At 42.3% G+C, this 16,041-nt stretch overlaps 2 protein-coding genes across 4 annotated transcripts; both read left to right on the top strand.

Moving 5' to 3' along the window:
- Nucleotides 1–6,156: 6,156 nt before the first annotated feature.
- Nucleotides 6,157–9,371, top strand: LOC111024036 (uncharacterized). Of its 3 annotated transcripts, none has more exons than XM_088123551.1 (5): nt 6,157–6,532; nt 6,976–7,909; nt 8,219–8,314; nt 8,495–8,631; nt 8,996–9,135. In XM_088123551.1, the coding sequence occupies exons 1-5, from the start codon at nt 6,252–6,254 to the stop codon at nt 8,997–8,999; spliced, it is 1,452 nt and encodes a 483-aa protein (XP_087979677.1). In that variant the 5' UTR covers nt 6,157–6,251; the 3' UTR covers nt 9,000–9,135. The 3 variants fall into 3 exon arrangements, with proteins under 3 accessions (XP_087979677.1, XP_087979676.1, XP_087979675.1); XM_088123549.1 differs by having other exon boundaries at nt 6,161–6,532; nt 9,008–9,371; XM_088123550.1 differs by lacking the exon at nt 8,219–8,314 and having other exon boundaries at nt 6,158–6,532; nt 9,008–9,371.
- A 312-nt stretch (nt 9,372–9,683) lies between these two features.
- On the top strand, nt 9,684–15,631 carry LOC111024035 (vacuolar-sorting receptor 1). Its single transcript, XM_022301610.2, has 12 exons — nt 9,684–10,401; nt 11,029–11,721; nt 11,915–12,003; nt 12,118–12,187; nt 12,277–12,360; nt 12,761–12,837; nt 13,081–13,162; nt 13,880–13,962; nt 14,076–14,148; nt 14,520–14,648; nt 14,902–15,008; nt 15,229–15,631. Exons 1-12 carry the CDS (start codon nt 10,107–10,109, stop codon nt 15,325–15,327), a joined length of 1,881 nt encoding a protein of 626 aa, XP_022157302.1. The 5' UTR covers nt 9,684–10,106; the 3' UTR covers nt 15,328–15,631.
- Nucleotides 15,632–16,041: the final 410 nt, after the last annotated feature.

Genomic DNA, 16,041 nt, shown 5'->3' with positions numbered 1-16,041 from the left:
TCCATGAGGACTCTGGAGCGCCGATCTCCATCAGATCTGGCTCTAAGATCGAGGGATTATCTAAGATCTCGACGGGGACCGGCCTGGCCAGGTCGGTCTCGTACGCCGATGCTAACTTGGCCAAGGCGTCGGCATTAGAATTTTCTGCTCGGAGAACCCGGCTTACTTCGTAAGTTCGAAACTGGGCGAGGTACGATCTGACCTTGCCCAAATACTTCTCCATTCGGGAGTCTTTGGCTTGGTACTCTTCCTTGATCTGGCTCACAACCAGTTGGGAATCGCTGAAGACCTTAACACAAGAGGCCCTCAATGCTCTAGCGATTCGCAGGCCAGCAATAAATGCTTCATACTCAGCCTCGTTGTTAGAAGTCCGGAAGCCGAACCGCAAAGCATACTCAAATCGCTCGCCTCCTGGTCCGAGCAAGAGGACCCCGGCCCCGCACCCCTTCTCATTGGAGGATTCGTCGACATAGATTGTCCACGGTAGGTCGGACTCGCTCAGCTCGGAAGGTGGTGTGAGCTCGGCTATGAAATCTGCCGCTGCTTGTCCTTTCAACGCAGTTCTGGGTTCGAACTGGATGTCGTACTCACTTAGCTCCATTGCCCACTTCATCAGGCGTCCAGAAGCTTCTGGCTTATGGAAGATGTTTTTTAGGGGCAAGTTAGTGAGCACCACCACAGTATGGGCTTGGAAGTATGGTCTAAGCCGTCGGGCCGAGGTGACTAAAGCAAGAGCCAACTTTTCCATTTGAGGGTATCTGGTCTCGGCTTTGGTCATAGCCTTGCTTGTGTAGTAGACCGGGTTTTGCCGCGCTTCCTCTTGCCTGATTAGGGCCGAGATGACGGCGCTGTAAGACACTGCTAAGTACAATTGGAGCTTGTCCCCCGGCATGGGCTTGGCGAGCAAAGGTGCCGAACAGAGGTAGCTTTTCAACTGCTGAAATGCTTGCTCACACTCCGCTGTCCATTCAAACGACCCTTTCCTCCGTAGGACTTTGAAGAAAGGAAGGCACTTATCTGTCGATCTTGAAACAAACCGGTTCAGGGCCGCAATCCTGCCATTGAGGCACTGAAGCTGCTTCAGCGTCTTAGGTGTCTCCATCTCGAGCACGACTTTAATCTTTTCGGGGTTGGCCTTGATTCCCCGGTTGTTCACCATGAAGCCAAGGAATTTTCCCGAAGAGACTCCAAAGGCACATTTAGCTGGGTTGAGCTTCATTTGATATGTCCTCAGAACCTCGAAGGCTTCGGTCAGATCGGAGAGATGCGACTTAGACTGTTTGCTCTTGACAAGCATGTCGTCCACATACACTTCCATATTCCGGCCGATCTGCTTGGCGAACATTTTGTTCACCATTCTCTGGTAGGTCGCTCCTGCGTTCTTTAACCCGAAGGGCATGACCAAGTAACAGTACAGACCTTGGTCTGTTATGAATGCGGTATGACCTTGATCTGGGACATGCATCTTGATTTGGTTGTACCCAGAGTAGGCGTCCATGAAGGTGAGCAGTTCGTGCCCGGCTGTGGCGTCCACGACCTGATCAATCCTCGGCAGTGGGAAGCAATCTTTCGGGCATGCCTTATTTAAGTTCGTAAAATCTACGCACATTCTCCACTTTCCGTTAGATTTTTTAACTAATACAACATTGAAGAGCCACTCGGGATACGAAATTTCTTTTATGTATTCAGCTTTCAAAAGTTTGCTAACTTCCTCAACAATTACATCACTCCGCTCCTTGTTTATAGGACTTCTTTTTTGCTTTACAGGTCGGAATGACGGATCTATGCTGAGGCGATGCGTCATAATTTTCGGGTCAATGCCAGGCATGTCCTCATGGGACCACGCAAAGACATCCGAGTTGGATCTAAGGAAGTGGATTAGCTCCTCTCTGTTGGTGGCCCCCAGCTTGGTTCCTATGCTTACTTGCTTCTCGGGACTAAGCAGAGAAACAAACTCGAGCTCCTCAGTGGGTGCGGCAAACTCCCTCCTCGGCAGGTCGGCCTCGAACTCGAGCGTTTCATCCCTACCGACGAGAGTTTCGAGGGCGCAGACCGATGAGCCTTTGAGTGCGGAGGCATAACACTCCCTCGAAGCGGTCTGTTCTCCTCGGACCGTGCCCACGCCATTGGGGGTGGAATACTTCAAAATTTGATGAAGTGTCGAGGGAATGGCCCGAAATGAGTGGATGATGGGTCTCCCAAAGATGGCGTTATAGGCCGATCTACCGTCAATTACCACGAACTCGGCCATTTGGGTGACCTGAGTTTGGTCCTGCCCAAGTGTGACCGGCAAGTCGATGCAACCCTCTGGGATGACCGATTCTCCAGAGAACCCAACCAGCGGTGTCGAGCTTTTCGTCAATTGCGACCTCGTCCAACCCAGGGCGAGGTAGGTCGGTAAGGACAGGATGTTAGCAGATGCGCCTCCGTCTATCAGCACCCTCCTGACCACCACATGATCAATCAAGGGAGCGATCACAAGTGCATCATTGTGGGGCAGGTGGACCTCCTCTAAGTTTGTACTGTCGAAGGTGATTGGGCAGGTCGGCCTCTGCTCCCTGATGATGCACACCTCGCGCCTGGCTGCACGAGCTAGCTCCTTTCTTTTATGTCCGGACTGACCCCCGCTTGGCCCTCCGAAAATGGTATTGATGACCGCAGGTCGGTCAGTGCGCCGGGGCGACGTCCTCAAACGCTTCCGCTCTTCCTTTTTCTCTGCCGAGCTGGTCCTGTGCTTTCCCACAAATTTCTTGAAGTAGCCATCTTGAATTAGATCCTCAATTTGGCGCTTCAACTCCCAGCAGTCCGACGTGTTATGGCCGTGCTCCCGATGGAAGCGGCAATACTTGTCATTGCTGCGCCTTTCCGGGGCTCCCCGAAGCTTCTTAGGACGCTTGAGTAGTTTTTCCATTCCAGACTCCTCGATGTTCGTTAGGATCTCGGAAATTGGAATCGTGGTCGGGGTGAAGCGTTCGTAAGGTCGGCTCCTGGTAGGTCCGTTCTCCGCCCTTCGATACTCAGCTCGGCCGCTGGAAAAGGATCCCTTGTCCTTGGACTTGGGATCTGCCTTTTCTATATCTTTTCCACTTCTGCCCCGGCCGATCTTTCGTTCTGGTCGGCCGGTTTTCGTTCGGAGGAGCTCCTGTCCATCGATGACTTTATTCGCCTTCTGAAGCACCTCGGCGAAGGTGGTCGGGGCCTCCTCTCCAAGTTTCACCGTGAGGGCTTCGTCGGCTAGACCGGTGAGAAAATAGCACATGGCCGAGTCATCGGAGCAGTGTGCGACCTTCAATTGCTCCTCCTGGAATCTGGTGACATATTCTCGCAGCGTCTCACCCTCCTTTTGTCTGATGGTGGCGAGATGAGTCGCTGTCTTTTTGTCATAATGCCGAGAAGAGAACTGGGCGAGGAACTCCCTTCTCAGCTGAGAGTAGGTCGAGATCGACCTGGCTGGCAGTCTCCGATACCACAATCGCGCGCTGCCAGTAAGCGCGATCTGAAAGGCGCGGCATTTGATTGCGTCTGATGCCGCTTGGAAATCCATGAGGCCTTCAAAGACCTCAGCATAATCCTTGGGGTCCTTCGACCCATCATAAGGCTTCACGGTAGGAGCTTTGAACTTCGGAGGGATCGGTGCTTCCAAAACGTCCGAGGTGAAGGGCGATTCTCCCAAGTCGCCATCGTTCAGTGAACCTTCTTTCTGCTCACATTTGGCCTTTAAGGCTTCCACCTGAGCGTCGAGCTTGCCCCTCAGCTGGTCGAACTCCGCCCTTGTGATCACCCCTGTGGGAGTTGCTGGGTTGTGAGAGGATTCAACCTGCTGGTTGGAGCTCTTGTGTGAGCGGGATGGTGACTGTCCTTTTCGGAGAGATGAGTCTCTCTTTCTGTTGAGGTGTTCACGAAGGTCTCCTCTCTGGCGAGCGTGTCCCTTGCTCTTGTTGTCTTCGGGATGTTCCTCCTCGACTGGGCCGAGGTGGGAACCCCTTTGCTCGCGTATGTCAATGCGCGTCATTCGATTTTCAGATCGGGACCCTGCGCCTGCAGCTAGTATCATCTCGTTATACATTTCCTCCATGGACCGCACTTGTGTGCGCATTGCCTCCATTTCTCTCTGGAGTGCGTCAAAGTTCTCACTTGGTGGAGCCGGGGCTGGACCCCGGGCGCCCTTCTTAGAGGTCCCACCTCGGCCACGGGTGGCCTTGGATGTCCTTGGGTGCGCAGGTGGTAGGACATGCGCGGTGATTCGTGCCGACCTGTGGAGGGGTTCTGTTGCTAGGCCGTCGTGACCTTGCCCCTCTACCACTGTTGCTCCGACCTCCCTCTGGTGGGCATCGCTGGCAGCTAGAGTCCTTCGATCTGCCGTATTGGTCGAGTTTGCTGGTTGAACCATTTTCGCTCGCGTATTGGTTTAAAAGGATTGGGATGACTTAGATTGTCGTCCCCAAAGACGGCGCCAAATGTTTATGCAAGGATATGCACAACAGTGTATTTCAGATTGCAGCTCGAACTCGGCCTCCAGACCGATTTGAATACTTGGGCGGACCTGCACAAAAAGGTGAGCACTCCGACGATCAAGTCAGTATAGGTCGGATTCCCAGTTTAGTTCGAGGTCAGAAATCATCGTACCTGATCGTGGAGTGAAGTCCTCTACTTATGGGTGGTAGTCCCGCTAATCTCGCGACGGTTACACCCGGTAATCTCGGAACCGTTGGTTACACCCGGTAATCTCGGGACCGACGGTTATACCCGATAATCACGCCACTGACAGTAGCTCACATCGGCCCCCACCAAGCTTCCCGGTAGGTCGGACCTCGGCCAGGTTCACCTCGGCCCTCATACTTAGCATCTGTCAACGCTAGTGGTGGTGATCTCGGCAGTCCGAGCTGAGGCATGACTCATGGTCACCTTGGGACACCAATGGCTGTCCTCCACGTGTCCAGGGTATTCTTTCCCCCAAACAATCACTAATTTTATACCATTCCATTTCCATGTTGTTATAATTCATAAAGGAAGATACAAAATCGTCTAGCCCCATATAAATTTACTACCATTTATAAGCAGTTAAATTTTTTTTTTTTGGGAAGATTTCATCCTCCGATTTTTAGGAAGATAAACAGTATTTTGAAAAGTTAAACTATGCTACCTTTCTAGTCAAGGCACTAAAATGTGGGAGGTTCAAAACTAAAAAAATAAAAATAAAATAAAAAAATCATGTCGGCAAAAATAGTCTACAAATTAACATCTAAAAAAAATGAAGTTAGAAACTTAGAATTACATACGCTAAATAACCACAGTGACAATACTATTAAATTTTGTATTGAAAATTGAAATAATTGTTTGGGAAAATAAAAAAGAGAGTATATATTTTTCAATTATGTATTTTATGTGAGTCTAATCCTCAATTTGTTTCGAGGAATAAAGCATAACATAAGATAAAATCAAAAACCACCCCCACCAATTTTGTATGAAAATATGTTATTCCCCTTGGTTATTGTATTTGACAAAATGCCCTTATGAATTATGTAAATTTGATTAAAATCCAAAGCTTAAAATTTAGGTCAAAATGACATTTGCTTTTGAGATATTTTTCCAATTATTCTCCGCTGAAAAATTTATACTACTATGGTAGTACCTACTAATTTCATTCACATCTCAACACATCATTAAGTAATATATTATATTTTTCCCTGTAAAATAGTATTGTCGGTACTCTGAATAAAAATATTTGAAATCAATTTTGAAAATATTCCAATCTTGCATTTTTCGGACCAAACTAATATAGTTTTCAAGATTTTTCAAACTGAGAAGGGTGATCCGAGAAAAACCATCTCATATTGAGAAGTATGGAATGAGAAAACTTGTCTAGAATTTAGAAAAAAATATTTTAACATAAACTTAACTCAATAATAATTAATACCTATATAACAAGTTGAATCCCCCGCTTCCCTTTGTTCTATTAGAGAAGAAAAACTCTGGGGAAGAGTAAGCAGACAATAAAGAAGGGGAAGGAAGAGGAACGAAGGGGTAAAATGGTCCAAATAAGGGTATTTTGATATTCCAAAATGGCATCTAGGACAGTTGCGTATTCCAAATCCACTACTAAACATTTTCCTCAATTGTCGTTATAGGTAAAATATGCGTAAATTTCAATTCAAGTTCAAACGACGGCGTTGCGTCATTTTCTCCTCTGCTTATGCTCAAGTTACTCTCACAGACAATTAGCGGACTGGTGCACCTTTACCAAATGATTTATGGCGCGCACGGAGAGGAAGAGAGAATTCGGACTCAATCGCAGGGCCGTCGGAAATGGGAAACCCTTGTTGTTCAGTTTTGTTGTTGGATTCACATTATTGTGCGACAGATTCGTAGAGGTTGGTGCTTCAATCCACGAGTATCGAAACGACGTTTTCATCCCCAAGTCAAATGCTTTCTTCTTCCATGGCGGCAGTGAAGGTCTTTTCGCTTCTAAGCTTCACGATTCTTCTTCTCCAAATACCAGTGACAAATCCCTCAAGGGCAAGTCCTTTATCAGGTAAACCTTCGTCTCTCCACAAATTTAATGACGCTTTTGTTTCTCTTCTGCCTTCACTTAACTGTACATTTGCTTCATTTTGCTAGGTTTTATACTTCCTATTCACTCCTAATTACTGAGTGGCAACCTTTTTCCGTTTCTTTTCATCCTTGCTACCATATTTTGTCTGCCTAGATCAGTCTCATTCTTCTTTTCATTCGTATTCAGAATCATGGAGGGGCACACGCACAATTTTAGTGTGCTATCGATCATCTACCAGCTCGCATGTGCATGTTTATCAAAAAAGGAAAAAGGAAAAATATGCTTATCTACGAGGACTGGATTGACTTGATTATTTACTTCGGCCTTGTAATTTGGGTTCTTTCTTCTTAGTTCGTTTGCTCAAGGTATTACCAGTATGTAATTACACATACAGGATTTAAGCTTCAATTTTGAAATTGTAGGTTTGAAACCGTTACTTTCTTGAGGACGAAAGAATCAGCTAGTCAGACGCATGAAATGCAGCAATTTACTGGATTGGTGGAGGCCATCATTCTCGAGGTTAAAGATAGGGAGCGAATTGGAGGCTCTTCCCTAAAGTCAGATATGATATGCTGCACACGCAGTCTTCACGATGCTGGACATTGCAAGTCAGGTGAGGTTATTATCAATGAAAACCATGACAACCCTGGCTGGCCTAAACGCATCAAGACATTCTTTGTTGGGAAAGATGAAACTGCTGTCATTCCACCTCAGACTATTGAAATTAACAGTACTGGGATGTACTACCTGTATTTTATGTTTTGCGATCCACAACTCAAGGGCACAACAATTGAAGGAAGGACGGTGTGGAGGAATCCAGATGGCTATTTACCAGGGAAGATGGCTCCTCTAATGAAATTTTACGAATTCATGTCTTTAGCATATCTTTTGCTTGGCCTGATCTGGTTTCTATGGTTTGTTAAGTATTGGAAGGATGTTATACAGCTACATTACCACATTACAACGGTTATTGCTCTTGGAATGTGTGAAATGGGTGTATGGTACTTTGAATACTCCAACTTTAATTCAACTGGAAGCAGACCGATGGGAATTACTATATGGGCAGCAACCTTTACATCCGTGAAGAAGACATTGTCTCGTCTCCTTCTTCTAGTTGTCTCAATGGGCTATGGAGTGGTGAGGCCAACCCTAGGTGCCATAACTTTAAAAGTGCTTCTTCTTGGTTTTGTGTATTTTGTTACATCTGAGGCGCTTGAGCTTGTGGAACATCTAAGTAACATCAATGATTTCTATGGAAAAGCAAGGTTGTTTCTGGTTCTACCTGTTGCTTTCTTGGATTCATTCTTTATAATCTGGATCTTCTCGTCTTTGTCACGGACGTTAGAAAAACTTCAGGTATGCAGGCTTGAGTTATATTTATTTTTCACACATCCTTGCTATCACAACTTCATTTATGATTTTTCTGCATCTAGTCCTTTATTTTAACAATTATATAACAAGTGTAAGTTACCATGTATTCCCTGTGTGAGTTGATTGAATCTCTGTGGTGGAATACTGTGTATATAACTTATAAACCTGCCTCCAACAAAATTATGGATTTGATTGCTGGGAATGGATGAAGGTAGTTTGAGACTTGTTATCTGTCAACTGTCAGATCCCAAACTTTCTCGAGTTGACCTATTCTTATTGTTCTTAATGATGCAGATAAGGAGGAATATGGCTAAGCTGGAGTTATATAGAAAATTTACCAATTCCCTTGTTGTATCTGTTTTACTTTCTATAGCTTGGATTGGCTTCGAGGTATTTTTTTTTTTTTTTTTGCGGGTGTAATCAGTTATAATGCATTCTTCATTGTGGAGCATAAATCATTACTGGTTATTGGATCATTGAGTCCCCCTTACCCTCCTTTCCCTAATCTTGCTGAATAATGATATGAGCAAAGTATTGACTCATCTTTTCTCTTGTTTTTGACTCACTTAGCTATACTTCAATGCAACTGATCCATTAAGTGAGCTATGGAAAATTGCTTGGATCATTCCAGCTTTCTGGACTTTCATGTCATTTTGTCTCTTGGGCGTGATCTGTTTACTCTGGGCTCCATCAAGTAACCCCACAAGGTGCGCATCTTTCTGGATAATCACTGTGAATGCATTTATTTTCCGTATGGTCACATTTCTGTTTGAATTACATGGGTGGCACATTAGTACTTATACTTGGTGCACCCTTTATACACTATTTTGTAATTATGATTATTTTATTATTAACGCCAATTAGAGTCTTTTTATAATCTGCTTCAGTCTCCTTTGATACTTTTCATATTGTTGCTTTATTAAAAAGTAATCGTGCAAGTTGATTGTATAAAAGTGTGGCTCTGTTGCGCACAATGTGGCTTTTGTATTAATTTGGAGATGGGAAGGAGGGGTTGGAATATATTTAACTTGGGATGAAGAGAGATAGTGTAAGTAGTTACCAAAGTTGTAGTTGATGTTGCAGGTATGCATATTCAGAGGAGACAGGTGAAGACTTGGAAGAAGAAGGTATTTGTTTGACCAGCGGAGGGGATATGGCTTCTAAACTGGAAAGGAAAGAAAGGAAGGGACTAATAATTACGAGCGATCATTTATATGGGCATGGGGAAGATACTGAGGAGGACAAACGAGAATAAGTGTGGTTTTGTTTTACTCTGGGCTTTGCCTTTGCCTTTGCCAAGGTTAAGCACGTCCTAAAGCTTGGCCATTGTAAATTTACTTGTAAAATCCTTGTATCTATTTCTATTTGCATGCGGAGAACTTGAATCGAGGACAGTGTATGGGAAAAATGTTACTAAACCTGAAGTGGACTCCAATTTTCACACCTATTCTATTGTAGTCTGGTTCGGCATCGGATGCATTTTCAAATAGTATTATGCAGACTTTTGTGTTTAAGTTATAAGTATTGAGTTTGAAGTTGGAAATAAATGATTTTAGATTTACGTTAGCCGTATAAGAAAAATAGAATATTTCAAAATGAGGTGAAAATGGCAGTGTAAAACAACGGTAGCTCAGAGAAGTGTTCTGTTTACACCAATCTTGTACGGCCGTGTCAATTTCAGTCCCCCCCTTTTCCTTTTTAGATTTTTCTTTTTTAATTTTTTATTAACCGTATCAATTCCATAGGAGTCCGAGTGTTAAGTGCATGCAACGCCGTTCTCTGCCGGGTGGAATTTCAATTGTCAAAATTCATACATTACATACGGAAGATCAAAGGTTCAAAAATGATAAAGAAATCGTCAAATTCTCCGTCTCGTCAGTCGTCACTTAAAAAAAATCTCTTTAGTTGCCTGTTTCTTCCACACTAAGGTACTGTCGATCTTCATTAGGAGTTAGGAGTTATATCTGTTTTGTTCGTCTGATGCCAGTTCCTCATGATTCTCTCCACCTTTTGTCCTCGATTATGATCGTAATTGATTCGTATTTCTTTCAACTCCCAAATCCATATCGAAAACCCTAGTTTAGTTTCTTTCTTTTCCTACCTGGACTCACTTCTACGTTTCTAGCTTCATCGGGAAAGTAAACTCCATACTCATTCTCTTCAGGCTTAACTTGATCTGAAGATGAGTGGAAAACCAAGTCTTTTTCTCGCTGTTTCTTTTATTCTCTGTGTCTCTTGTTTGGGTAGATTTGTAGTCGAGAAGAACAGCTTGAAGGTAACTTCCCCAGCTTCCATAAAGGGCGTTCATGAATGTGCGATTGGGAATTTTGGGGTTCCTGAATATGGAGGCACCATGACTGGCATCGTGCATTATCCTAAAGCCAATCAGAAGGCATGCAAAAGCTTCGATGATGTCGGTATCTCTTTCAAGTCCAAACCTGGAAGTCTTCCTACCTTTATTCTTGCCGATCGAGGAGGTTGGCTTTCTCGAACATGATTACTATTATTTTCTATCGATTATATTGTATATCCGATTCTTTAATTCATGGGAACTACCTTTTTCCAAATTAAGAATATCGAAGTTGTTGGTTTCGTCCAATGATTGAGTTTTTCGATTCTGTGCGAGTGATGAAATGGTGGGAGCTGAAATTCGGTTCAGTTTGGCTCTCGCTATTGCTTATTCTGGTTGGACGAGGGAATTAGTAACTTTTTATCATATAGGTACGGGAGTCATTCAAAGGACTTCTGGTTTTATGCTCAATATACCTACTCAACCTAGGTTTACGGTATCTCTAGGTTGTTACTAGTATATGTGCAAGTGTCATTCAAGTTACCAATATCTCACATAAATGCCCAAATGGAGTCCATAACATCATCGAAATTCTTTTAACCATTCGGCTCTTTGAAAAGTCATTGGTGAAACTCAAGAAATACGAGTCTCTTCTAACCATAATATCCGGTGATGTTGTTCTCTGGAAAGAGACTAATGCTATTTTTTTCATATTATTTCTTTTAGTTCAATTTTTACTACCTTTGCTTTCCCTGTCTTGCTTATGTTCAATATCATCATTCTTTGTTGAGGAATTCGTTGACCTTTGCTTTAGATTGTTATTTCACCCTGAAGGCGTGGAATGCACAAAATGGTGGAGCTGCAGCGATTCTTGTTGCAGATGATAGACTTGAACCATTAATTACCATGGACTCTCCAGAAGAAGAGAAAGCAGATGCTGATTACCTTACGGACATTACCATCCCTTCTGCCCTTATTAGCAAGAGGTTGGGGGATGACATCAAGAAAGCTCTATCTAGTGGAGAAATGGTTAATATAAATCTTGATTGGACAGAAGCTCTTCCACATCCAGATGATCGTGTTGAGTATGAATTTTGGACAAATAGCAATGATGAGTGTGGGCCAAAGTGTGATAGTCAGATTGAGTTTGTAAAGAACTTCAAAGGAGCTGCTCAGATGCTTGAGCAGAAAGGGTACACTCAATTTACTCCCCATTATATAACTTGGTATTGCCCAGATGCTTTTATTTTGAGTAAGCAATGCAAATCTCAATGCATCAATCATGGGAGATATTGTGCACCGGATCCTGAACAGGATTTCAGTAAAGGATATGATGGAAATGATGTGGTAGTTCAAAATCTACGGCAAATTTGTTTCTTTAAAGTTGCAAATGAAACTGGGAAACCTTGGCTTTGGTGGGACTATGTCACTGACTTTTCAATTCGTTGTCCCATGAAAGAAAAGAAGTACAACGAGGAATGTGCCAATGAAGTTATTAAATCCTTGGGTAGGTTGATGGTTGAACATTTGTTTGGAATTTGATAAGTTTTTTACACGGTTGGAGCTACCAATATTTTTCTGTCTTGATTATCATCATCCTTTGATCTAGTTGATATACTAGGTTGTTATGATTGGTTCAATGTTGAAACACTAGACCAATCAATTCTAACATGCTTACTCTGGTTGACTTGGCTATGAAGGAATGGATCTTAACAAGATAAAAGACTGTGTCGGAGATCCAGAAGCAGATGTGGAGAACTCAATTCTTAAAGCTGAACAGGATGTACAGGTGGAGTTATGAATCCACGGCTCTTTCTCCCTTAACATTGTCTATACTTGTGGCTTTGTTCCTGGATTTTTTTCCCCAGACTCGATGTTACACTTTTAGCTATTTTGCCTTTAGGTGGGTAGGGGCTCCCGTGGAGATGTTACCATATTGCCTACTCTTGTCATAAATAACAGACAATATAGAGGTTAGTGAATTATGTCCCGTTGTCTTTGCAAATTTTGACCCAATGTTTTTGGAATGTATACTCTTACTCATCTCGTTTCCTGAATTTAGGCAAGCTGGATAAAAGAGCAGTTCTGAAGGCCATTTGTTCTGGCTTTGAGGAGACGACAGAGCCTGCAATTTGTTTAACTGAAGGTCCTGACTGACTATCCTCTCTCCCTGATACTCCATAATAGTTAGAGAATTAACTTCTTTCACTTCTATAAATGACTTGCATTCACTTTCGAACCAAATAAAACATTACATAAAGCAACGTGTTTCTTTTGTCCCCAGTTTCAGTGTCCAACAAGTAAATTTGTGTGGATTTTCTTGCTAGTCAAATTGAATTGCTAAGAGAGAGCTCTCTCTGGGAGGGGGGGGGGGGGGGGGGGGGGGGGGGGCAAACTATTCCTGAATGTCAGTGCACCCTTGCTAGATAAATATTGCATTTATGTTTTACAAAATTCATTTCTACAGACAACTCAATACATCGTCTGAAGTAAACTATGAAGTCATGGAGATGTCTGTTATTTTCTAATTTATCTGTTATTTGCAGATGTGGAAACAAATGAGTGTTTGACAAATAATGGTGGTTGCTGGCATGATAAGGATGCAAATATTTCTGCATGCAGGGTATAAATATTTTTTAAGAATCCATTCGTATTGATTTTCTAGGCAACTGCCTGTGTGTTCCTATATATCTTTTTTTTTTGTTTTGATAAGAAACCGAAAAGGATATATTAACTGCACAAAAGAAGACAACCTAAGGGCAAGGGGTAGAGGCAACCCATCCCACAAAAAACCAGCTACAAAAAAGGCCTTCCAATCCTATATATCTATTTTTAAAAAATTATATCTGATGCACATTCAATTTAGGATACATTTCGGGGAAGAGTTTGTGAATGTCCTACTGTTCGAGGCGTGAAGTTTCTTGGTGATGGCTATACTCATTGTAAAGGTAAGTTATCCTGAGACTCTGCAAATGATCATTTTTTTTTTCACTAGACTTGAAGCTGAAATCAGAGTTAAGGCACCTGGAAGGGGCTGGAGTTGAGGGTTTGCGTCTATTTTGGAGCAAGAATTAAGTTTGGTGGCTTGGTTGAACTTTGAAGGATGTTTTAGTAGGAGCATCATCTTCTCCAGAGAACTTTTCATTATTCAGAAAACTGAGAACCTTTCCCAAATGGATGTTATTTGGTTCTTAAGTTTGGTTTTTCGTTTTTGCTCATTTTAATTATTCCCTTTAGGCTTAACCATCATGGGTGGCCGATTGGTCCAAAGGGACTAGGATAACCAAGAGGGAATGGGTTCAAATCCCATGATGACCATCTACCTTAGAAATTAGTAATTCCTATGTGTTTCCTGGTACCAAATGTTGTAGGGTCAAGCGGTTGCCCCGTGAGATTAGTTGAGGTACACGTAAACTGGCCCAGACACTCATGGATGTTAAAAAAAAAAAAATCCCTTTGGGCTTTTGTATCCTTTTATATTTTGGTGATTTTTCAATTTCTATGATTACGAATGATTGGACCCTTTGTTTATAAGAAAAAGAAAGAAGAATTAGTATAGACTTTAAAAAACGTCAAATGGAGAGAAACCAGCCATATATGCTTTTTGCTGATACTTTCTTTTCTAAAGTAATAACACAAGTGACTGCATGCTTAATTTTTGACAGCTTCAGGATCTTTACGCTGTGAAATCAATAATGGGGGTTGTTGGAAGGGCACCCAAAATGGCAGAACTTACTCTGCATGTTCTGTAAGTTTACCGGTCTTATGTACCATATGATGCTCTGAATTTTCCTGAACTAGAACAAAATAGAATAACTAGCATTATAATTACTTCTTATTGTATTTTGATGGATTGGTTAGGATGACGATGACCATACAAAGGGCTGCAGGTGTCCTCCGGGATTTAAAGGTGATGGAGTCCACAAGTGCGAAGGTACTCAATGCAGTTTTATTTATCCACAACCTTTATTTATTAATTATTTTTAAAGTAGGCGAGGAATGGTTCAGCATTTGTTCAACTTGCAATTGTTTTAGCCTCTTGGTCCACCATGTCAAATGAGTATCCAAGGATGGTGAGGAATTTAATCCTCGAATCGAGTAAATGTGGATGTGGTTCTCTACACGCTTTAGCATTTTGCATAATGTAACATGATGAATGAAAATCTTGTTTCAACATTCTAGTAAACAATATATTGTATCTTTTTCCAATAATATGTCCATGGATTGACAAGCTTGATAGGATGTTTGTTAATTGTGTGTTTCTGAAGTAGGTCACATGTTTACATGGTTTTATGTGCTAACCAGATGTGGATGAGTGCAAGGAGAAGCTAGCATGCCAGTGCCCAGAGTGCAAATGTCACAATACATGGGGTAGCTATGAGTGCAGTTGCAGAAATGGTTTATTGTATATGCATGAACATGATACATGTATAGGTATGGTTAAAATTCCTTCGCTTTGGTCATCTGATGATTACCATTCAAGGAGAAATAGAAGTTCACTCTCCTTACCTGGCATCTTTTGTTCAACCGTGTAGAGTTTTCTTTATACACATTATATGCATACTGATTCATGTATGATACAGAACGGTCTGTTATTTGTGATCCTCTGTTAACAGCTGCTATCGGTTGCTCCATTTATACGTTTGATGAATAATTTCACTGTGTTCTGCATTAAAAATATTACTAGGTAACATTGGGAACACTGTGACTAGCTGGAGCGTTGTAAAGATTGTTATCCTTGTGTTGGCGATCACCGGTATTGGGGGATATGCAGTTTACAAGTACAGAATCCGGGTACTGCTATTTGATTGCCTATTTTATGTTCATATATTCTTGTTTAGAATTGAGGTGTATGAACACCGAATATTCTTACAACCTACAGTGACTAGAACCTACAGTGACTAGAAAATCATAGTAAAAAGCTGTAAAAAATTAAGAATGAGGGTACATTTTATTTACGTTGATGTAAATATTTTTGCTTGGTGAAATTCTTATTTTTATTTAAAAAATGCAGAGGTATATGGATTCGGAGATACGGGCTATCATGGCTCAATATATGCCCTTGGACAATCAAGGAGAGATTCCTAATCGCGTAGCCCGTGGAGGCATATGAATGATATAATGGTGACTTCATTGGAAGATTCAGCTTTTGGACAATTGTGGAGCTGACTGCTTCATGAAACGTGAGGTTCGAAGATGACGATATGTATGTTAGGTTGATGCAGAGCAGGTGGGTGGGTTGGTTGGTTGTAAATTATATGTAGTAGCCAAGCTAGCTGAGGTTTATAGTTCTGTTGCCATATGGGAAATATTGGGGTTTTTATGTGTCCTTTTTCTTCCCATCCACTTGTGAAAACAAACATCTATAGTCTGGAAACCAGAGCCTGGATTTGGAATGTATATTTATTTATGCGTCAGTTTTGAGTTTTGAGGGTCCAAATGGGGACAGGCTTGAGGATTGAGGCCCTCTTTCTTAATAAGGAGCTCAGCTGGATGCCAATTTCAACGGCGATTGCTTGGTCTTTATGGCCCAGTAATCAACTACTTTGGGTTGAGTTTCATCTAAATAAATTGGCATTGCATGTAATCCAATGAATATCTTAGACTTGTGTTGCCACGTGCCTTGCCTCTATCCAGCCATCCCAAACCCAATGTCCAAATCACTAATTTCCAGACATTTTCCTCCTCATGGGTACGTTATAAGATAATAGACCAAAACCCACAACCAAGGCCATCAAGCTTTGTTATTGTCCGTCGGCTTTTTTTATATGCAACTTATTCCGACTTCACTTTTCTTTTTTAATTTAACTAAATGGTTAAAGCTAAA

Source organism: Momordica charantia, assembly GCF_013281855.1.
Source record: "Momordica charantia cultivar OHB3-1 chromosome 5 unlocalized genomic scaffold, Mcharantia_2.0 BLBB01000005.1, whole genome shotgun sequence".
Taxonomy (NCBI): domain Eukaryota; kingdom Viridiplantae; phylum Streptophyta; class Magnoliopsida; order Cucurbitales; family Cucurbitaceae; genus Momordica; species Momordica charantia.
Note: the sequence above shows the minus strand (reverse complement) of the source record. Positions and strands in the feature narration are given on the sequence as shown.

Excerpts from the sequence above, each read along its gene's own strand:
- LOC111024035 (XM_022301610.2), top strand. The coding sequence starts at position 10,107 with ATGAGTGGAAAACCAAGTCTTTTTCTCGCTGTTTCTTTTATTCTCTGT. Across the intron at positions 13,963-14,075 it reads GAACTTACTCTGCATGTTCT|GATGACGATGACCATACAAA; the intron begins GTAAGTTTACCG and ends TGGATTGGTTAG. Across the intron at positions 15,009-15,228 it reads TTTACAAGTACAGAATCCGG|AGGTATATGGATTCGGAGAT; the intron begins GTACTGCTATTT and ends TAAAAAATGCAG.
- LOC111024036 (XM_088123549.1), top strand. The coding sequence starts at position 6,252 with ATGGCGCGCACGGAGAGGAAGAGAGAATTCGGACTCAATCGCAGGGCC. Across the intron at positions 6,533-6,975 it reads AAGGGCAAGTCCTTTATCAG|GTTTGAAACCGTTACTTTCT; the intron begins GTAAACCTTCGT and ends TTGAAATTGTAG. Across the intron at positions 8,632-9,007 it reads CCATCAAGTAACCCCACAAG|GTATGCATATTCAGAGGAGA; the intron begins GTGCGCATCTTT and ends TTGATGTTGCAG.